At 39.6% G+C, this 23,965-nt stretch overlaps 1 protein-coding gene across 3 annotated transcripts in view; it reads right to left on the bottom strand.

Annotated features, from left to right (window-relative positions):
- The window catches only part of RPGR (retinitis pigmentosa GTPase regulator), a 74,698-nt gene extending 51,062 nt beyond the window's left edge, over positions 1-23,636 (bottom strand). For 2 of the 3 annotated variants that reach the window (XR_011565335.1, XM_070784529.1), the window contains exons 1-9: positions 23,431-23,636; positions 21,347-21,472; positions 20,817-20,909; positions 18,710-18,772; positions 16,056-16,214; positions 14,564-14,713; positions 10,914-11,072; positions 5,923-6,078; positions 875-999 (exon numbers count right to left, since the gene is read on the bottom strand). Coding sequence is in view for 2 of the 3 variants with exons in the window: in XM_070784529.1 (XP_070640630.1) it covers positions 875-999; positions 5,923-6,078; positions 10,914-11,072; positions 14,564-14,713; positions 16,056-16,214; positions 18,710-18,772; positions 20,817-20,909; positions 21,347-21,472; positions 23,431-23,593 (1,194 nt within the window). In the remaining variant the exon portion in view is untranslated. The remainder of the gene's footprint in view (positions 1-874; positions 1,000-5,922; positions 6,079-10,913; positions 11,073-14,563; positions 14,714-16,055; positions 16,215-18,709; positions 18,773-20,816; positions 20,910-21,346; positions 21,473-23,430) is intronic. The other variant, XM_070784530.1, reaches the window with a different exon arrangement.
- Between the last annotated feature and the right edge of the window lie 329 nt (positions 23,637-23,965).

Here is a 23,965-nt window from a genome sequence, read left to right as displayed (position 1 = left end):
GAGACTGGGAGCCACATGGCAGAGCTGTGCTCCTGGGTTCCCTTACCCTACTGCTCTCTGCCTGGGCACCCTCTCCCAATAAAATTTCTTGCATTGTTAGCACATGTGTCTCCTCAGACAATTCATTTCAGAGTGTTAGACAAGAGCCCAGTTTTGGGCCCTACAAGGGGTCCCCCTTCCTGCAACAATACTATCATCAGTGTGTGTGCATGTGTGTGTCTGTGGTGTGTGTGCACTCTGTTGCTCAGTTGTGTCCGACTCTTTGCAACCCCATGGACTGTAGCCTGCCAGGCTCCTCTGTCTGTGGGACTTTCTAGGCAGAAATACTGGAGTGGATTGCCATTTCCTCTTCCAGGGGATATTCCTGACTCAGGGATCGAACTCAAGTTTCTTGCATCTCCTGCATTGCTGGTGGATTCTTTACCACTGTGCCACCTGGGAAGCCCTTATTATCATCACAGACTAAACAAAATTTTCATCTATAGTTCTTAATTGGCTAGTGTTAGAAACAACAGAGATACGGTGCATGATGCGGACAATACTGAAACAACACTTTGTCCAAATAGCACTTAGCTAAATAAAAGTATTTTCAAAACTCGTCATTTATTATCAGCTGGATCTGAGGGTCTGAATGGTATCTAACCCAACAAACATTTACAGATGACTACTATGAGTGAGGAAAAACATTAGGAAAAGGACAGATTTTCAGAGTGTTGTGATGTCTGACATTTGGCATTTAGGACACAAGTGTATTCACTAGATAGAGCCATGTTATTATTTCATCTAAACATAAAAGGACTCATTTTCTATGAAATCCCAAAAGAATCAAATATAGGAATATGAACACGTAAACAGGAAAATGTGAAGCCCTTACCAAATGTACTATATACTTCAAAAAACTAGAACACAAAGTGGGAACGAACTGATTGGTAAAATTTTCCATTCCGAGTCCTAGTTTTCCGTGTCGACCATCTCCAAAAGTATACAAAAGGCCTGATTCTAAAATGAAAAAAAGAATTTTGAAAGTTACTTTGATGGATCTATTTGCAAACAACAAATATATTAACTGACATTGCAATTTTCCCCTTAAATTCTGCATTGAATTTACTCTGGTCCATTGATGTTCCCACACTTTCTATGGTTTCTGTTGTCCACACATAACATTAGGCAATAGATACCGCGAGAATAAATCACCAGCACTTGGTGGCTTGTGAAGTTGAGACCCAGTCCTGTGAGGTGTTGTATGGAGTAGCAGCAATCCAGCATGAGCTCTCATGATAAATACCACCTTTTCAAAGAGAAGGAGATTTTTGTATTCTGACCAATTTATTTTCTTTTTTCCTCAGGTCATTGATTAGGTGAGGGTTTATCAACTCTGGCACTACAGACATTTGAGGTTGGATAATTCCCAACTGTATGGGTTTGTCCTGTGCCTTGTGGAATGTTCAGCAATATCCGTGGCTTCTATCTATTAAATGCCCATACAATACCTCACTTCTGCAACTGTGACAATCAAAAATATCTCCAACACTGCCATGTGTCCCCTGGGGAGACCAAAACACCACTAGACTAGATCCTCTCCCTTACTTCTGCTTCAGGGTTGTGGAAAGTTCCTGAAGGAAATGCCATAAACCAACCATGCTGCTTGTTGGGGATACCAATATTGGGGGGATCCCTTGTACAGCCAGGCCCAAGATAATGATGAGTAATTTTGTCACCTCACCAGTTAAATCTTTTTCTCTGCGGCCAAAGCAGCTAGTCTGAACCTTCACTCCTCAAGCCTTTCCTTCATACTCTCCATCTCAAGTGAGGTAAGCGCCATGGAAGCAGAAATAAAGGAAATGGTGCCAGTACAGGTACAAAAGAGGGGCTCTTCCTCTAATCCAGTGATTAGGAAAGGCTTTCAAATTGAAGCTGAAAGGATTAGGGTTTAGCTACAAGAAGGAGGGAGCAAAGGATTTTTCAGGCAGAGGCCAGCAGTACATATCAAGCACAGAAAGCATAACACAGTCAAGAAGCTGAGAGGCAACCAACGTGTCTGGAGCACAAAGGGAAGAGTGGTATGAGATGAGTCTGAAGAGGTAAGAAGGAGCCACACCGCAGAGTATCTTATTAGCTCATATTAAGCATTTTTGAACTCTATATTAAGAACAAGTGAAAGTTGCTCACTCATGTCCAACTCTTTGTGACCCCATGGACTATACAATCCATGGAATTCTCCAGGCCAGAATACTGAAGTTGGTAGTCTTTCCCTTTTCCAGGGGATCTTCCCAACCCAGGGATTGAACCAGGTCTCCTGCATTGCAGGCGGATGCTTTACCATCTGAGCCACCAGGGAAGCCCAAGAACACTGGAGTGGGTAGCCTATCCCTTCTCCAAGGGATCTTCCTGACCCAGGAATTGAACCAGGGTCTCCTGCATTGCAGGTGGATTCTAAGGCAGATATTAAGAACACCAATAACCTAAATGAATGGTTTTAAGCTGGGAAATGACAAGATCATATTTGGGAACTTGCACTTTAAGATGGCAAAGTAATTGTATACTAAAAAAAGCCAAAAGAATTATCTGAAAAAATAACCATAGTTCACTGAAGTGGCAAGTTCAAAACTTAATATATTAAAAACAAATAGATTCCCTATAAATAATCAATAAACCAGCATTTAGATTCTCAATTTAGATTGTTATAATTCTTACTACTAGATATTTGTTTTCTTTCTTTATGTGTACTCCCTATTTTTGTTGCTTTCCTCCTCCTTTTTTTGACCCTGATTTCCTCATTCACCAGGGCTTCCCTGGTGGCTCAGCTGGTAAAGAATCCGCCTGCAATGCGGGAGACCTCGGTTCGATCCCTGGGTTGGGAAGATCCCCTGGAGAAGGGAATGGCTAGCCACTCCAGTATTCTGGCCTGGAGAATTCCATGGACTTTGTAGTCCATGGGGTTGCAAAGAGTCAGACACGACTGAGTGACTTTCACTTCCCTTGTTCAAACTGTTAAGGTTTCTTTTTTTTAAACTTGAGTGTCTTTAGCCAGAAAAAATTAGCTCTGATCAAGCTGCCTGATCACACTTCCAACCTCAGAGAGCTTTTAAAAACATGAACCACTGGCTATAATGGGGAACTGGAGGGAACTTACTGATAACTCACTGCATACCTCTCATTAGTCCTGAACAACAACAACAACAAAACTCATGTAACACCTAACCCTGCAGAAGATTCATGACCAAAGCAGTCAAACAAAATTAATATTCAATTATTTGTGCTATAACTTCTTTCATCAGGAGGAAAGGTATTACAAAATTTTAACCAAATAACCTAATTATATGTTAGAGGATCTGTAAAAAGTGTGTATTTACTATTGTGGTGACCCAAGGACGAAAGAGCAGATAAAACCAAGGAGGGTCTTGTAATACAGGAATGGAAAAACCAGACCCTTATCGTCCTTCCCTCCCCCACGTTGTAACTATTAATGGAACAGTATAACCTGTGTCCCCTCCTACCCCATTCAGTCCAGTTCAGTCACTCAGTTGTGTCCAGCTCTCTGCGACCCCATGGACTGCAGCACACCAGGCCTCCCTGTCCATCATCAACTCCTGGAATTTGCTCAAACTTATGTCCATTGAGTCGGTGATGCCATCCAACCATCCAACCATCTCATCCTCTGTCGTCCCCTTCTCCTCTCGCCTTCAATTTCTCCCAGCATCAGGGTCTTTTAAGTCAGTTCTTTGCATCAGGTGGCCAAAGTGCTGGAGTTTCAGCTTCAACATCAGTCCTTCCAATGAATATTCAGGACTGATTTTCCTTTAGGATGGACTGGTCAGATCTCCTTGCAGTCCAAGACTCTCAAGAGTCTTCTCCAATACATAGTTCAAAAGCATCAATTCTTTCTTTGTAGTCCAACTCTCACATCCATACACTTCTCCCATCCAGTATACATGCCTCATCCAATCAGCAAATGAACCACAAGATCCCTATCCCACTCCTTGTAGCCTGGGTATAAAAGTGTACTGAGGACCCCTGTTCAACGTTGGTTCTTCCTTGAGCTGGCCCACTGTTCTAACAGTGTCTCTCACTCTAATAAACTTTATTTTCCTCTCATTCTGTCTCATATCTTGAAATTTTCCAGCCTGCACCCAGACCACGACAACTATCAGTGGCAATTTTGAGTTGATGGAAAATGGCAGTAGGACAGAGAAACTGAGCTTAAGGGCCCAGCCGTAAGTCATACATATCAACAACTTTTCTGGGACTATGAATGAACAATTCTTTACATTCTATATAGTTCAATTTCATGCTACATCAACAAGGACTTTAATGTAGTAACAAGGATGTACATTAACAAGGACTTTAATGTAATGGGCTTCCCTTGTGGCTCAGATGGTAAAGAATCTGCCTGCAATACAAGAGACCCAGGTTTGATCCCTGGGTTGGGAAGATTCCCTACAGAAGGAAATGGCAATCCACTCCAGTATTCTTGCCTAGAGAATTCCATATACAGAGGAGCCTGGTGGGCTATAGTCCATGGGGTCACAAAGAGTCGGACACGACTGAGCGACTACACTTTCAACTATACTTTTAACAAGGACACTGATACTGGAAAATGGGCAACCAGTGCTCTCTGAAAGATTCTCTGGGAAAGAAGGGCCAGTACATGGTAGTACCTTGTATTTGCTGATTCCTACTTCCCCTAACCAGATACCATTAGATGAGCTCCATCATAGCAGAAACATTTGTAAAAAAAGGAGGAAAACACAGAAATACCAGTATCTGGATTATTTCAAAATATTATATGCTGCTGCTGCTGCTAAGTCACATCAGTTGTGTCTGACTCTGTGCAACCCCATAGATGGCAGCCCAATAGGCTCCTCTGTCCCTGGGATTCTCCAGGCAAGAGTACTGGAGTGGGCTGCCATTGCCTTCTCTGAAATATTATATGAGTTCCGACTTTTTAATGCTTTGCTTTTTCGATAGAAATGGGAGCTACAAATACAAAACTTACAGAGCCTTTTGTTCCAAAGCAATTAAAATTGTGCAGTGTATTAATTATCTAGGAGTGAGTCAGTCATTTTAGGGAAGCACCTTCACTGAGTCCTACGCTGGCAGCACCTAGTTTCTGAGGTTGAGAAGTAGGCCCAAAGCAGCATCTTCCCAGACAAAAGGAGAAACTACAGAGCAGAAGAGCGAGCTCTGCTAGCACTGTGGAGGAAGCATGAAAGTCACTCCTGAAAACACATCCTAGTGGCAGAAGCCTTCTAAGAATTTACTCAGCCTGAATGGTACTGTCAGATTGAACATGGAAAATTTTTTTTTAATTTTATTTTTAAACTTTACATAATTGTATTAGTTTTGCCAAATATCAAAATGAATCCGCCACAGGCATACATGTGTTCCCCATCCTGAACCCTCCTCCCTCCTCCCTCCCCATACCATCCCTCTGGGTCGTCCCAGTGCACCAGTCCCAAGCATCCAGTATCGCGCATCAAACCTGGGCTGGCAACTCGTTTCTTACATGATATTCTACATGTTTCAATGTCACTCTCCCAAATCTTCCCACCCTCTCCCTCTCCCACAGAGTCCATAAGTTCCTTCTTAGATTTTCCCCCTTGGTGTGAGCAGAGTTCAGAGCCTTCAAATCAATAGTTTCAAAAAGACTCCAGCTTTCTGACAAAGTATAATACTATGGTCTCACCTCTGAGAGCACTGACATATTTTGAGGCTCTAAATCATTTACACTGATTTTAAATTGAACTAAAATATGAGAAAGGAGTTTACAACTTTACACATTGGCATATTAAACAAGGAATTACATTTTCTCACTTATTAATTCCTTTGCTTAAGTTAGATACATTCATTCTATATAGTATTTATTTTGTAATAAAATATACCCAGTTCCATTAAGTATACTAACAGAAATTTGATCTGTACCTGTTATCAAAGCTGTGTGATTTTCTCCACAGCAAACATGACTTATTTTCTTATCCTTAACACTCTCAATGACTTTGGGTTCTGAAGTTTCAAAAGTGAAAGTGCCAAGACCCAGTTGACCAAACTGTCCCAGCCCAAAGGTGTACACGGCTTTCTCTGAAAGGGGAGAAGCAAACACAAGAAGAGGATTTCAGAGATACAGATACTATCATCATTCTATCTGGAAAAATGGTGATATTCCCTCTTCTATAAAGTACGTTAGGGGTCTCTCAAAGAAACACTCATGCAAGAATACCCAATACTTACCTACACATTCGATAAAGCGAGAGAAAAATGACAAGGTACACAGTTGTAACAATTATGTCATGGGCCTAATTCTCTTACGTATAATGATAGAAGGAACTGCTAAACACACAAAAGTCAGTGAAACCAAAAAAGTCCCTATGATTACCACTCAGTCAAAAAGCATCAATTGTCTAAACTAATTCCTTTCACTGACTTAAATAAACGAATAGTATTTCCCACAGAAAAAGTCCTTACTTTTAACAGCAGTTTAATGGAATAACCTATTTTAGAAAACAATCTCAGAGGAGAATTTGCATGAGAATTAAAACTTACAGCAGATATGCTACACTTATTCACAGGTAAAGCTCATTTAGGGCTTCCCTGGTAGCTCAGCTGGTAATCCACCTGCAATGCAGGAGACCCCGGTTTGATTCCTGGGTTGGGAAGATCCACTGGAAAAGGGACAGGCTACCCACTCCAGTGTTCCTGGGCTTCCCTGGTGCCTCAGATGGTAAAGCATCCACCTGCAACGCAGGAGACCTGGGTTCGATCTCTGGGTTGGGAAGATCCCCTGGAGGAGGGCATCACCACCCACTCCAGTATTCTTGCCTGGAGAATCCCCAAGGACAGAGGAGCCTGGTAGGCTACAGTCCATGGGATTGCAAAGACTTGGACAAGACTGAGCTACTAAGCACAGCACAGCACAAAGCTCATTTATTAGGAAGTGCAATAATAATCAGAGGAGGGTAAAAGCCTTTCCTCTATATTATTTAAATTAAAAAAATTTTATTGACGTATAGTTGATTTACAATGTTGTGCTAATTACTGCTATATAGCAAAGTGACTCAGTTATACATATAGATATATTCTTTTCATATTCTTTTCCATTATGGTTTATTATAGGATACTGAATATAAAATATGACCTTGCTGTTTATCCATCCTATGCGATATTAGTAGTTCTGAAGTGATTCCAAATGAACTCCAATAATTTAGTTAAGTATTAGCTCATATAGTCTTGAGAAATGGAAAAGCACAAGAACAGGATAAACAAGTGGTGATGTAAGTGTCCTTTTAGACACACATGCTTCCGGGCCCCTGCCTTAGGAAGCACAGTGTCTACTGCGTTTGTGTGCTTCTCCGCAGTGCAACACATTGCCTCTCCTGCTGCAGTTACAGAAGCAAGAGTTTCAGATTCAGGTAGAAGCCCAAACCTTCATTCCTACTAGCTGCGGAAAGCAGACAAGCTACTTAAATTCCCTAATGCTAATAATCCCTTCTAAAAGAGCTGCTGCAAGGATTAAATGAGAAAACATACAGGAAACACAATGGGACAGTCAGTCGTAAATGAACATTTTTCTAAAAAGTAATTATCTAATCAACTCACCTTATTGTGACAACACAGGATACTGATGAACACATAATTATTGTCATATAGTTTTACATTTTTCTTTCTAATGTTTACTTCATGAATAAGACACAAAGATATTCTTTCTTAAAGACAACACAGTGTGTCAAGGATAAGAAGCCACACTGAGGCAATGGCAAACAGACCTTTATTTTAGTGTAAAAATCACTATCTCTAGTAAAACTAATAATCACATAGCGTATCTCCAATTCTGAATGTTCAGCTTAATAGGAGGATGTTGGGTAAGTGAAAAAACTGTCTATCTCGAGCTGGCCAACAATCACTCCAAGTTTCTTGGGCTGTCTGACAATAGCCTGTGAAATTAGGCTGTTCAGGCACACTGAATCAAGTTACACAAGTTTTGTCCTTATTCTGTTCCCTTGTGTGCTTGAATGATTAGCAATGACAATAGTTTCTATTATTTTTAAATGACTGAAGACTCTTACCTAATGACATTATATACAAAAATCAATATAATTTTTAGTCATCCCACCTTGGTAACATTTTTAACAATGTAATTCAATGTTAGTAAATATTACTGTCTTAGGAAAACAGATTTGATTAGTTGGCTTCAGATAAATATTACTCTAATTTCACAGACTACATTTCATTTCACAACTAGATACTTGTGTAGCCCTGTAGAGATCTTAAGTTTGTCTAAATATAATCTGGAGAAGTTAAGTTCTTATTTTCTTTGGGGCCCAGACTTCATTGTGGACCCAATCTAATAACCAAGCCTTTCTTATCTTCTGATAACTGCTGTGGATGACATACAAAATGACATGGATCACTTGGTCTCACTTAGTTTGTCCCAGTTCCAGTCTGATACTTTCTCTACAGCAATCCATTGTTTCCCTATCGTTACAACCAGTAGCTGTATTGTGTAATCTATCGTAGTTATATCAAAATATCAAGTTTTAAATAAATTTATCAACAATGAACTAATTAAAATTATCTTTAAAGTATTCTATTGACTTTAAGATCAATAAAGTCTGATCTAAATAGACTTTAAGATCAGAATTATAGACACAAGAAAAAACAAAGCTGGGGAGGGCCCCCAGAGAATCATCTAATCCAAGCCCTTCCCTTTAGTTAAGAGAACCATTTAGAACAGATGATTAGCTATTCTTGGCTTTATGGTCTTGCAAAGTATCCAATAACTCTTAGGTATTAAACTTAGTACTTACTCAAACTGATGATCATACACTCTTTAGGTCCATTTCTTTATCAATTAGGACTAAATATTTAATAGTTCTATCCATACTGCTTCAGAACACAGGTTTCTCACAGGACTGGCTCATAATAAAGCCTTTAAAGGTCCATGGATAAATTTTAAAAAATAGGCGAAGTAGTGAATTTTCCATACAGATAAATTTATACAATTTAAGGGGATGTCTTTTACTATAAAATTAAGAGCTTTAAAATTTTTGTTTTGAAAATGACCCTTACTTTATGATATAATGGTGAAAACAGATTGCATTTTTCTTGCAATGTCCATATTTAGCCAAATGCAAACTGGAAGTTGGCAATCTTCTCTAGGTCTTCATATTCTCTTACAAAATAAAAAACTTAAAATATAAAAACTTTAACGGTCTGTGAGATTCGAAAGTCTCCAAAAAATCTGGAGAAAACAATCAGTTTCTGGCAATATGGTTTTTAACTTCAAAACAAAGTTCACAGACAGCTAAATGTCTATTATACTATAATACATTACTTATGTGTACTTATGTGCACTTTTAAAATTTTAAGTATAATTAAAAGATTATCTTGAAAATATTTTATAATATGTGGTTTAATGACACATTATTATATAGTCAACATTGCATCCTTTAGAATAACCTTCAATAACCTAATAAATTAATTATTTCTATAATCTTTGTATAAACCAGAAAAAATACATGACACAAGAATAAACTGCATTTCTGCCTACAGAATAAATTTTCAGATAATTTATAAAGATTAAAGTTTAATCCCTAAAATAAATCTTTCAGAAATTATATAAAAATTCACTTTATCAGCAGAAGTTTAAAAAAGATCTTAAACTTCAGAATTATTTCCAAATTTAGAGTGGAGGACCTGGAAAAAAATATTTCTCACTTTGAAAATATTCCATCTGGAAATTGCAATTCTGGGAAACCATAGCTTTATAAGCATGACTAGGACTAGAACAGGAAATCAAGGAAAAGTGATGTAAGAGAGGAAAATCTAAAGATAATATACAGCTTAATCATCTTGCAACATTTAAGCATTAACATCTAAGAATTAGATGTTATTTAAAAATTTGTCTAGAACACTTCTAGCTTTGGGTTACTGAAGATTAAGTGGTGACTTCAAAAACTGTTTCTTTTTACTAAAAACTATCATAATTATTCACTACCTAACTGCATTACCTCTATACTACTCATCTAAAATAAATCTAATGCTGAACAAATCTGGGAGCATCAATGTAAGCATATTAATAGACAGTATATTTTAATTATATTGACCAGCATCCTAAGAAGTCACATGTCATACCAAAAACAAAATTCAGAAGCCAAAAGGGACATTATCATTAAGGTTCTAACTCTGTATTCTTATCTGTAATTTACAATCTTAACTCCCTTTAATGAATTATTATAACAGACATAAAAATCACAAAGAAATCACCAAGGTAGATATTGTGACTATCAAAGAAAAGAATTACCAATGACAAGTAGAAAAGACTATTAACAAGGAGCGTCTTCAAATTAAGTATTTCAGAAAAATTAATGTCAATTTTAAATAAATATGGAATACATATACATGAGGAAAACAAAGTGTTCTTGAAAATGAGCTAAAAAAGTTATTTGCTGCCATTAAAGGTGTTAAGGTCATGAAAATGTCAATTATGTAAGCAAAAACAATTCAACAAGATTCATTTTTTTTCTACTTAACAATATCTTCCATAGGCCAGAAATGTTTACTAACTATATGAACAAAAAGTAGAGATCTTAATGGAAAAAGATGCAAAGTCTACTCACATGAAGTACCTGAAACATACAAACTCACTGAAGCAGAGACTTGAACGGTGGTTGCCAGGGACTAGGGTGGTGGAGAGGGGAGCTGCTTATTAATGGATTTCAGCTATGCAAAGGTGAAAGTTCTACAGACCTGTCATATCAGATTGTGCCTATAGATAACATTACTGTATTATACACCTAAAATTCTGTTAAGATGGTGGATCAGATGTTAAGTGTTCTTACCACAATAAAAATAAGCAAATGTTAAAAAAGGTTTTAGTTAGGTACCACAGAAAGCAGGGAATGGAGCCGCACCCATACCTGTAAGAACAACTGTGTGCCCTCCACCACAAGCAACTTGGATCACCTTCTCAGAAATTCCAGGCACCAGCTGGGGCACTTTGTGATTGACCAGGAGCTTTGGGGGAAGACCTAACTTCCCACTCTCCGGTTCTCCAAAGGTGTACAGTTCTCCCTCAGCTATTGAAGAAAAAAAAAGAGGGATCCATGATGACAGAGACATGAACAAAATACTGGTCTTTTTGGTACATGTTCTTATGTTTGATAAAAAATTTAGAAAATATAAACTTAAAAAATCTGACCTTTCTTGAAATACTTCTACTCAATAGTAAGGAATAAAGGTAGATTTTCCCTTCCTCTTGATTATTCTAATCCAAAATCTTCATGAAGAATTCATGACTATCACTACCAGTAATAACTAGAAAATTATTTTATCTGTTTCACAATACACAGACAAGATGATCTTACTTCTTCCACTTACTTTTAATAAAGCAAAATGACTAGACATTAAACCCCCAAAAGGACATGGATTTTGTCTTGCTCACTATGGTATTTGCAAGAACCTAGCAGTGTGTCTACTACATTAAATATAATACTTATTGCATAAATAATTGCTTTTCATGAAACTTTCTGTATAAAACTCATTTATGCACGAAGCAAATATGGTGAGTGAGCCTAAAGATGGCAGGTTTTACTCAGATGGCACTTTTTCCAGACAGACGCTCCTGCTAAGGAATTCATGTCATTTAATCGCTGCTTTGTCTATACCAATACTATTGATCTGCTTCTGTTATCACACTTAGCACACTATACTATGAGCTTCATGAAATCAGGAACTATTTCCTATGAACCGAAGTGAGTCCTATAGAGCAGGAATTTAAAAACTGTAGTAAATACATAATCTAATCATAAGCTTCTACGTCAGTCACGTAGAAGAGATAACACAGCACGTCTTGTTGTATTACTGGCATGTCTCCAAAAGAACCACACCACGACTGACTGCTGACTAACCCCTGGGAATGCAGCCTTTGGGAGTGTTCTTTAAGCTGGTGATAGGCGATTCTGTTACACACACCTGGAGAAATGAATTATGCCAGCTTAGCCAGGAGCTAAGAAAGGGTTGCTTTGCACAAACATCAACACTGATGATGTACACCTGGTTTCACTGTTGAAGGGCCTGAATTTCAGGTGCCATGACGAGTTGCTAGCAGAATGTGCCTACATGACCGGCCACCCACAGCAAAGCCTCAGACCCTGAAAATAGAACAGGGCTTCCCTGGGCAGAGACATCACACACACATCCCTGTAGTTCAATGCCAAAGAGAAAACACACCTTGTGTGGCCCTGGAAGAGGAAGGACTGGGAAGTGCATACGGGACCTCTCTGAAGAATACAGATCTTTCCTTTGTTGTAATAAATCTTAGCTATGAGTATAATGAGCTGTTGAAGACAGATCCCTTCTAGCAAATCAGAACTTAGGGAAGTTGTGTGATATCTAACACACATGGTAGGTGCCAGTTTAAACTTGGTCAAATACTGCAAACACAGCCAAACTCATTTTCTAGATTGATTTGCACAAAAGTGAAGTTTTCTGTACTACAATTTTTTCTGAAGTACTCAGCACGGAAGTGCTTAGTAAGTCAGCATGCCTCTCCCTTTCCCCATGCTTCTTGCTTCTCATATGAAAGGAATTTCTAAGTCCAGACAAGTCTCTTTCTACTACTGTCTGTAAATTCCTGCTGCTCCCCACACCTTCAATGGATGAATTGCATGGTATGTGAACTACACATCAATATAGCTATTTTTTCTTAAGGCATAAAACAGAAAACAAAACAAAAAAGTTCAATGTAAGGCCTATCAGTTAAAACGATTAATTGCACTTGTTTCTCTACTGGCTAAAGCAGTAGTAAATAAAAACTGACACTGGCAATTTTATTAAGGCCTAAATATAAGACATTGCTTTGTTTTTCCATGTGTTTTTTTTTTCTATTTTTTGTTTCATAAACAAAGTGAGCACAGACTATACCAATTCCAGGAGCACTAAAGTTGGAAATAAGTTGGTATGTGGTATTGGCCCAAGGAAAACAATTTATCATTCATTCACTTACCTCCTCGTTCAACAAGATTTATTTATTGTCAGTTTCTTCAAGACACAAACTGACACAGTAGTGAACAAAACTAGCCAAGCCAGAGTTTGCCCTTTCTTAGAACCAAATTACTACCAGTTCAGTTCAGTCGCTCAGTCATGTCCGACTCTTTGCGACCCCATGAATCGCAGCATGCCAGGCCTCCCTGTCCATCACCAACTCCCAGAGTTTACTCAAACTCATGTCCATTGAGTTTGTGATGCCATCCAGCCATCTCATCCTCTGTCGTCCCCTTCTCCTCCTGCCCCCAAACCCTCCCAGCATCAGAGTCTTTTCTAATGAGTCAACTCTTCGCATGAGGTGGCCAAAGTACTGGAGTTTCAGCTTCAGCATCAGTCCTTCCAATGAACACCCAGGACTGGTCTCCTTTAGGATGGACTAGTTGGACCTCCCTGCAGTCCAAGGGACTCTCAAGAGTCTTCTCCAACACCACAGTTCAAAAGCATCAATTCTTCAGCGCTCAGCTTTCTTCACAGTCCAACTCTCACATCCATACATGACTACTGGAAAAACCACAGCCTTGACTAGATGGACCTTTGTAGACAAAGTAATGTCTCTGCTTTTGAATATGCTATCTAGGTTGGTCATAACTTTCCTTCCAAGGAGTAAGTGTCTTTTAATTTCACGGTGCAGTCACCATCTGCAGTGATTTTGGAGCCCCCAGAAAAATAAAGTCTGACAGTTTCCACTGTTTCCCCATCTATTTCCCATGAAGTGGGACTACTACCAAGTCATTGGTAAACCTGGGGGGCACTAAGATGGGACAATAAGCATTTTCTAAACCTGAATCTGAGGTGCACGGAATAAGAAGTAAATGTATAACAAATACTTAGATACCTAAGAGGGTCCATAAAACTGTTTTCCGCTAGGTGCTTTTATTGTTAAAAAAACCATCAATAGGATGGAAAACCAAGATCATACTTTTGCTGTTACTACTAGAATAGATGTAGCTATAATAGAGTCCAGCACTTAAAATATTTTAATTAAGGTAGAGAAAGTTGCCAATGAGGCCAGGAAAAGGAGAAATTGGGGATCCTAAAAAAAGTCCCACTGAAGGAAAGCATATCCCATACTGAACTCTCCTCCTTTTCCATCAAATCATCAATCCTATTTCTACAATGAGAACCTATGACTTATGTACTAAAATGATAAAAGCAAATTATCAGGACAAGATCAGAATTGGTCAGAGTACAGAATCAAGCAAATCCATAGAAAAGAGGCTCATAGGTCTTGTTTTTAATGCCAAAGAAATTTGAGGACCAATATTTAGAAGGGTTTTTTATATATAAAAATATAGATCTAATTCATTAAAATCAGTTAACATGTCAGATAGTTTGAAATTATAAACACTCATTATTAAAATGAAGAAACACTGTGACCTAAAACAGACCAAAATAATTTCATTACATGGAGTACCATGGCGATAGTGCTATAGAAATATAGGATGTTATGTCATTTTATTATTAATTTAGTAATAACTTAGACATGGGAGATAACATAAGAAATTCAACTGTTCTGTCTTACTTGTTACAAAAGCTGAATGGTAATATCCGCAAGAGATCCAGGAGATAGGTTTTCCAATGGTCACTTGATGTGGGACACATATATTAGTTATATTTTGTAAACCAATTTGCCCTTCGGAATTGTCACCCCACATGAATAGCTCGCCATCCTCTATAGTTAAAACATGAAGAGGAAAAAACATTTTAAGAGGTAGCAGGGATAGCAAGTTATTATATTCCCAACAGAACAGTTATTTTTTAATTTAGAAAAATGATGTATCTTGAAAGAAAAATACTAAAGACATTTATACCAGGGAACTACTTAACGGTACTATTTCTATTATGAAATGTTTCTATAATGATAAAGGATAGAGAATAACCTAAAGTGTATCACTTTAGTCACGCCCATATTTCTACCTCAATAGCAAAGACAGAATGTCCTTTCCTATAATAACCTTTCCTTATTCTAAAGTCTCTAAGCAGAAGATGGTTCCCTCCTTTCAAGCAGTCTACCTGTAACTGAACTGAATGCTGGCATGAGTCACACTGCACATCTCCCAGACAAGGCCCAGGTCAGAAGGACTGGGACTACTTTGCTCTGAGAACACTGTGAGAATGACGCTTTAGAGGAAGAAAAAAATTAAATAAATTTATTTTGCTAACTTTTTTTTTTTACAGTTGAAAATACATAATCTAACTTCAGAGACTAGGAGATACATTAGTGTACCTAACATCTCAAAACCAGGCTAACTCCTGTGCTTTCTGATAAAGGCTGTGTTGTCAGGGGGAAAAAAACCCTAAGGGAAATATTCTAGAAAAGAATGAGCAAGAGTTATTTACTTGTCTCTTTTAATTAAAAGTTTTTCAATCTGAAGTGTTTCATGATAAAGCAAATAAAAGGAAATATGAAAATAAGAACCAAAAGGAGGAGGTCTAAACGCTAACGGTGTGGGCGAGAGAACTGAAGGGATGGACTGCAGACCCGACGCTACTCTCCTGGCCAGAGCGGCAGTGCACCTCACACCCCTCTCTAGACTGGAACGAAGACGTACACTGGCAGCTTCCTCAGTGAGACGTGTGCATCTCGGCTCCAAATTTTAAAGAAAGTTCTCATATGGGCTTTTGATAGGCAGAGCAGAGCGATGCAATGACCATTACAGACTGTATTTTAGTAACATATATCCCACAGATTTCTGGGATATTTCTGACAACAACTTCACTAAAGCTGAAATATAACTTTTGGAACATGCAATGAAGGTACTATTTAAGAATATCTAAAGAAACAGATGGGTAGTACAGCTTAGAAGTTACTTAACAATTACCTTCTAAATGTATGTAAGCATAAAGTTGTAATATTCGTCATGATTTTCAGTTCTATTTTAAATGTCTTCTGAAAACACATGGTCAATGAAAGAAAATGAAAAAGGATTGCTGTCTTCAGTTCACCGATTCTGTATATCCTGGTCTGAAAAAAAGGACTATGTCCCAGTTTGAAATGGAAAAAAGAGTCTTACCAGTCAGTGCAGCTGAAGTGTTAGACCCAGCAGACAGTTGTTTAATCTTATGCTGGGATGTAAAGAAACTAATTAGATGGAAGGCACTTCTTTCATCAGTATCACCAAGTCCAAGCTGCCCTTCATTATTTCCTCCCGTGGCATATACTTGGCCTCCTCCTGCACATGGAAAAGAAAACATCAGTATACCACAGTCGTCACCTTTAGGAGACAGTCCAGTGTACACTAGATAGTCTCACTATTACTAGTGAAGAAAGCTGAAAGTTGGCATTATCCTGCAATTTGGTGAACAGCTTCCTTTTGGTGTCAAAAATACACTAAAACAAGCAAGGCTCTACATTTCTGTGAGATTTTATAAGTTATTCTAGGGTGTAAGTAGCAATCGAAATGCAGAACTATTAATTCAGAGCAAAAAAGAGGAAAATAATTTCCAAATTAGTTTATAATTCAAATCAAAACTTTTTAAAAGAGATGTGGTTCATTAATTTTAACTTCCATACCATTAAGGCTTAGATATAATGCAACAATAAAATGAGGCAAATACAAGAAGAATCAAATTAGAAATGTGGAAACTCTGTGCTGCAAAATTATTTTAATTTTCTATATTTAATTTTCTGCCTTCCTAAACAGGAAGGCAGTCCAGCATTGTGTCTAGGCAAGAGGACACAGAACCAGACTTCCTGGGTGCAAATTCTGGCTTGCCACTTATCAGCTGTGTAACTTTGGGCAAGCTATCCTTAACGTCTCAGTGTCTCATTTTCCTCATCTGTAAAATAAGATAATAATAATGTCTACTTCACCGGAGAAGGCAATGGCACCCCACTCCAGTACTTTTGCCTAGAAAATCCCATGGACGGAGGAGCCTGATACGCTGCAGTCCATGGGGTCGCTAGAGTCGGACACGACTGAGCGACTTGACTTTCACTTTTCGCTTTCATGCATTGCAGAAGGAAATGGCAACCCACTCCAGTGTTCTTGCCTGGAGAATCCCAGGGACGGGGGAGCCTGGTGGGCTGCTGTCTATGGGGTCGCACAGAGTCGGACACGACTGAAGTGACTTAGCAGCCGGAGTAGCAACGTCTACTTCATAGAGGTGTTATGAAGACTAAATGAATTAACATTTATGAAATTCTTAGAATAGAATTTGGGACACTATCAGCACTGCATGCTGCTGCTAAGTCACTTGAGTCGTGTTCGACTCTATGCGACCCCACATGAAATTGAACCACACAATTTAAAACATATGGAGCATATCAGAGTTGGTGGAATGCTGAAGCAGTTCAGACAATGACACAAGGAAAAAGTTGAATAGTCACAAAAAACTCTATGGAAGAAGAAAGACATACACTGGATCTTAAAATACAAATATCTGAATAAGAGAAAGAGAAAAGACACTTTAGCAAAGGGAAAGTATTGAGTGAGGGCAGAGAGCTGAGGTTGGGGCTGAAGCAGTGAGAGCAGCCTGAAGACAGAAGAAGCTGTGTGTGGGAGATGGAGGTAGGAAAGACTGCTGGGTGGTCAGTGCCTGGATATCTAATTGCTCCAGCAGGATTTGTTGGAAGATTTCCTCAATCTCCTCACAGAATTGCCTTGGCACCTTTGTCAAATATTACTTGGGCATAAACATGTGGCTTCATATCTGGACTCTACTCCATTCATCTTTGTCTATCTACTTACTAATAGCACACTGTCTTGATCATTGTTGCTTTGTGTGTGTGTTAGTCGCTCAGTCATGTCTGACTCTCTGAGACCCCATGGACTGTAGCCCACCAGGCTCCACTGTCCATGGAATTCTCCAGGCAAGAATACTGGAGTGGGTTGCCATGCCCTTCTCCAATCCCTGGATCTTCCCAATCCAGGGACTGAACCCGGGTCTCCCACACTGTAGGCAGATTCCTTACCGTCTGAGCCACCAGGGCAGCCCCACTGTAGCTTTACAGTAGGTCTTAAAATCAGGTAGTCCTCCATTCTGATCTTTTCAAAACTGTTTTGGCTAAAGGTCCTTGGCTTTTCCATATAAACTTTAGAATAACCTTGTGAATTTTCTACATACACACACTCATACACACACATGGCCTGTTTGGATTTTGATTGGAACTGTGCTAACTCACATCAAAAGCCTTTTAAGGGCTTCCACTCACCCTCTGAAAAGAAGAGGGAAGAGCAAGACCAGGAGCATGTGGCCCCTGAAGGTGTGCACACAGGTAAGGAGATGCTGTTCCTTGCCGTAATCCAAGAAAAGAAGCTTTCTCTTCATCGACTTAACATTTATCTGCATATTTTCATAGGCAAACAAGTGTACTATCCATTTACATTTTTAAAAAAATCCTCATCTTACTGTTACCAAGGTACCATTTCTATTAATTTTACAAAGTCACAAATGTTACTGGAGTAAGATCTCAGTCCTCAGATTGAACAGGAAGTCATAAAGATTGAATGAAGTGAAGTGAAAGCTGCTCAGTTGTGTCCGACTCTTTGTGATCCCACAGACTATACAGTCCATGGAATTCTCCAGACCAGAATACTGGAGTGGGTAGCCCTTCCCTTCTCCAGGGGATCTTCCCAACCCAGGGATCAAACCCAGGTCTCCTGCATTGCAGTCGGATTCTTTACCAGCTGAGTCACCAGGGAAGCCCACAGATTGAATACTATACCTGTTAAAATTAGGGTGTGGTTCCTTCCGCAAGCAACAAATTTCACTTTTTCCGGTTTTAAAGCTAAAAATATAAAAATATGACAAGTAAGATATTTTATGATTATATGGAAATGATAAATAATCCAGGTCAAATGATGACCAAGTTGTAGAACAGATTTAAACCCAGGCCTGTCTGACTTCTAAGTTGATTTTCGTAACTAATAAATCAAAAGTTTTTGGAGGTAGTTGTGCATCATAATAACCAATGGTGTTCTGAAAAAAAAAAAATACAGATAGCTTAGCCTGATCCCTGGAGAATCTGAGTCAGTAGGTCTGAGGTAAGACCCAGGCATCTATATATTATTTAAAACTCCACAAGTAATTAGTATGTGCTGAGATCCACTACATTGTTATGCTGTCTTTTCTGCAACCTGATCTATTCCCTAATCTGGCATTACCATCATCAAGTTTACTTTCTACCTTACACAACAAAACACTAAGTTCAACATTCATAGGCATTTGTTGTTGTTGTTTAGTCATATACCTACAGTAAAGTTCTTCATTCATTCATTTACATATTAAAAACCTTTACAGAACATCTCCTAAGTGCTCAGCATAGCAGCTGCAAAAATCACTAAGACAGAGTCCCTGGCTCAAAGATCTCATAGTCTAGACAATCTTGTTAGCTCGTCTATTAGATATTGGACTTCCCTGGTGGCTCAGATGGTAAAGAATGTGCCTTCAATGCAGGAGACCCAGGTTCGATCCCTGGTTGGGAAGATCCCCTGGAGAAGGAAATGGCAACTCACTCCAGTAATCTTGCCTAGAAAATCCCATGGACAGAAGAGCCTGGTGGGCTACAGTCCAAGGGGTCACAAAGAGTCATACACAACTGAGCAACTAACACATTCCCTTTCATTCAATTTTGAACAGTAAGCATAGTAGGCACTGTAAATAAACCCAAGGGTTTAGTCACCTGTGCGCAATAAATATTTTTGACTTAGTGGAATACTTCAAAAGTTCCACAACAATATCTACAAATAGCATGTGTGTGTATGTGTGTGTTAGTTGCCCAATTGTGTCCGACTCTTTGCAACCCCATAGAACCCGCCAGGCTCCTCTGTCCATGGAATTCTCCAGGCAGGAATTCTGGAATGGGTTGCTGTTCCCTTCTCAAGGGGATCTTCCTTACCTAGGGATTGAACCTGGGTCTCCTGCATTGCAGGCAGATTCTTTACCATCTAAGCCACCAGAGAAGTATGAATATGATAAATTACACTGAAATTCTGAGCTCAAATTAAAAATCTGGCTACAAAGATAAAGAATCTTATTCTTGTCATATCCCAAGGAGTCTCTATCATCATTCAAGTATAGCTGATGTTCATGGGTTAAACCAAACAAAAGCTTTTGCACATAATGGTGAGAAAGCTTTGTAAAGGTATTATATTTTCTGGGACAATCCTGATTTGAAACATTTTGTCCTGTTGTTCTTGTAAGAACACTGCTGCTGCTGCTAAGTCGCTTCAGTCGTGTCCGACTCTGTGCGACCCCATGGACTGAAGCCTTCCAGGCTCCTCGATCCATGGATTTTCCAGCCAAGAGTACTGGAGTGGGGTGCCATTGCCTTCTCCGTGTAAGAACACTAGTACTAATCAACTCCTAGGCCTGATGTTTTCTTCAGCACATCTGCTAACTACACACAGCAGGGTAAAATGTGTTTTATAAAACCCGCAACTACATAGAACCATGATGTTCATAACTCTAACAAGTGAGACAGAGCTCAAAACCGTATCATATTGTTTGTTCTCTGTATATACAATAACAGTAATATTTAAGTAGGTTTACAAAACAGGCAAAAAAAAATGATGTTCAAGTGCACAGTACTATAGAATCATTATTTCCTTTGTGGTCTCTGGGTTTAAAATCAATGCGATTTTTAAATCCTAACATATAGAAGTAGTTCTGAATACCACATGAAAAATAAAGTTAAATGCCAATAATATTCAAGTAAATCTCAGTGAATAAAGAACTAAAGGCTTTATTATTTATAGTAAAGAATTACACAATCAATAGAAAAGTACTTTATATAATTTAAGTATTTAAAGTGATAAGAAAAGACCCCAAACCTTTGATACATGTTGGTTTGTTAACAGTTGCTTTTGATCCTAATCCTAACTGTCCCCAGTTGTTACTGCCAAACATGAAAAGCTTATTATTTCCTGGTGGGAAAGAAACAGAAAGAATAAACTGAAGCATCTTCAACATAATGTGAGATGAAGTCATCAAAAAACAATAAAAAAGCTATACTTAAACAATGTTATCGGTTTTACAGGTTACCTTGCCCATCTACCTATAGCTACATTCTGTTAGTTGTGAAGAGTTTCTAAGATTATACAGTAACAGTTTTTTGATGTTATGAATATATTCAAATAGATTTATTCTAAGAAAGCAATATGCATAGAAAATCAGGTGTCAGTATACTAAGGGAACTTAAAAGTCTTCCCTGATAAATCAATTTGTCAAGAATTCTCTGGCAAAGTAAAAAAAAATAAAAACATTCACTTTCTGTATATCTTCAATATGTTTTGAACAACACATATACAATACTTAGGATTCTCCAAGTATTACTATATTCATTTAAGATTTTAACACTAACCTGTAGTAATAGCAGTATGTTCATCTCCACATGAAAGAGATATAGGTATATCCCTTTTAAACCAGAATTTGCTGGGCATATTTTCAGCAAATTTAGTTTTTCCAAACGTAAACACAGCACCCGAATCTGCAAATAAATGAGACAAATATATGAGTTTTGATTTCACAAGTTTTATCGTTGCCTGTTAACTAAAATATTTTTCCAGTACTTTATCTGCTCCCCATGGCCTACATCCTCCTTCTTCCAACTTAACTCAGTTTAACTCCTCAGACTTCATTCTAGTTTTATTTACAAGATCAAATAAATGAAGTATATATTATCTGTTTACTGGTATAAAGTAAGAAATATACTGTCACAATGACTAAGGAGTCCTGCTGCCATTAGGTAGACCATCTACTCCTTGGAAATAAGCTGATACCCTCGATGCCCCACTCACACTGGTGAACGTCACATAGTCTAGCCTCTGACTGAAGGCTTTTCTCCACACACAGAAACAGGACAGTACTGAGTTTCATCAGTAACATCGTGAGGACGCAGGATGTTGAGATTTGGACATTCTTAAATGAAGTCACTAAATACTACCTGATAAGAGGAGTATTCACAAACTGGTTTACGCCAGTACCATTTTGGAGAGAGACCAAAAACTTCTATGAGATCCCAAAGCTATTAATATCTAAACACACACACACACAAGACAAGATTCAGCTTTTGAGGAAACCTCAAGGAGGATGACTACACACAAAGAAACTAAACAGGTATCAGAAAGACAGACATAGCAAACCTAAGTATTAATAAATACTAATGCTCAAGAGACTTGCTACTGTGGAAAAACCTTTTGAGAACTGTGAGGTGTGCAAGTTCAAACTGATAACGATAGATTTAGGAGGCCAGGTTTTAGAACAGGCTCTGAGTTTTTAATAGAATGAATAATTAAAACACTTTTGTCCTGCTCTGGCTCCCCAAGAAGGCTTCCCCTGGCTACCCTCACCCCAAGCCAGGGGCCAGAGGCTCTGTGCTGGCCTGGTGGCATCTTCTGTTAATCAATACTGTCATTTTGTTTAGTTTCTTGTATGTCTCACTACCTTCTGAACTCGAGGCAGGAACTGAATCATGTTTGAACCCAAGAGCCTGGCAGAAACAGAACGATTCTGCTCTAGTGTTTTTTTTTTTCAAACTGTTGGTCGTGACCCATACAAGTGAAAGTCGTTCAGTGGTGTCCAACTGTTTGCCGACCCTATGGACTATACAGTCCATGGGATTCTCCAAGCCAGAACACTGGAGTGGGTAGCCTTTCCCTTCTCCAGGGGATCTTCCCAAGAATGGAACCCAGGTCTCCTGCATTGCGGGCGGATTCTTTACCAGCTGAGCCACAAAGGAGGCCCAAGAATACTATCTTCCCAACCCTAGGAATCGAACCGGAGTCTCCTGCATTGCAGGCGGATTCTTTACCAACTGAGTTATGAGGAGTGGGTCAGCAAATCAACTCAGTGGGTCATAACGACCATTTAAAAAAAGTCAAGTATTACAGGAAAAATCTGAGCACATCCCAAGTGGCTAGAATAAGTACTGCTTCGTGAAACGTCTATTTCTGCTACACAGAACATACGTGGTACCCAGTTACAACGCTAAAGGTTATTTCTGGAGCTCAGGGGTAAAGTCTCAAAAAACCACTCGCTAATGGCTCCCTCCTTTCTCCAACTTGTCTCCCCATCCTCTTTTACCGCACGTCCCCCGGTCAGCCACTCTTTACTGCGTTCAATACACAACCGTGTTCTGAGGACCTCAAACGAAGTACTTTGGGAGGTGAAAACTGCCCCCGCCTTCGAGAAACTCATCGAAAACTTATTTTAAAAGAATTAGAAGAAGAAAGACCGGCACCCCCGTTCCCCGTAGTTCCCCTCCTCTCCCTCCTTTCTTTCTCCTCTCAGTCAACCGCAAGGGTGCGGCCAGACTCTGACCATAGTCGGGTGGCTGCGGCCCAGACCTGTCCCCCGACGGGGCCGGCCCAGAGGCGGGGCCTGGCCGTCCGCCCGCCTGCTGAGCCTCCCTCCCGGCCCGCCGCCACCGCCGCGGGCGCCACTCACCGGGCACCATCTTATCGGGTTCCCCCATGGTAATAGCGCTATGGAAAGCCTGCTCCTCGGCCAGAAAGTCGGCGGCGTCGACTCGGCTGGGCCTAAGGCAGTGCCTCAGCTCCGAAGCGGGCGCCGAGAGCCCCTTGGACCCCCATAGCCACTCTCGGGGCATCCGCTACTCCCGCGTTCCCGGAAGTCAACAAACGGCCGCTAGGGGCAACGGGGGCGGAGCGTTATGGCGCGAGGAGAGTGGGAGCCGGGGGGAGGGGAGGGCGGGCAGCCAGCGCGGCGCAGGCGCAGACACAGTGGACGGTTAAGTTAGAGGCCGCGCGCCCTCTGGTGGCCGGAGCGGAGGTGTGGTCGCACCGCGCGGTAATCTCCTGGAGAGATAGTGACCAGCGTCACAAATGTCACACCCCGTCTCAAGCTACGTGACACAGGCAAATGTCAACACACAGCTGTGTTAATACTAGTACCTGTGACCATGTATAACTAAATGAGATAAGCACTATGCCCAACATCCTAAATCATATTTGTATCCCCG

Source organism: Bos indicus, chromosome X (genome assembly GCF_029378745.1).
Source record: "Bos indicus isolate NIAB-ARS_2022 breed Sahiwal x Tharparkar chromosome X, NIAB-ARS_B.indTharparkar_mat_pri_1.0, whole genome shotgun sequence".
Classification (NCBI taxonomy): domain Eukaryota; kingdom Metazoa; phylum Chordata; class Mammalia; order Artiodactyla; family Bovidae; genus Bos; species Bos indicus.
Note: the sequence above shows the minus strand (reverse complement) of the source record. Positions and strands in the feature narration are given on the sequence as shown.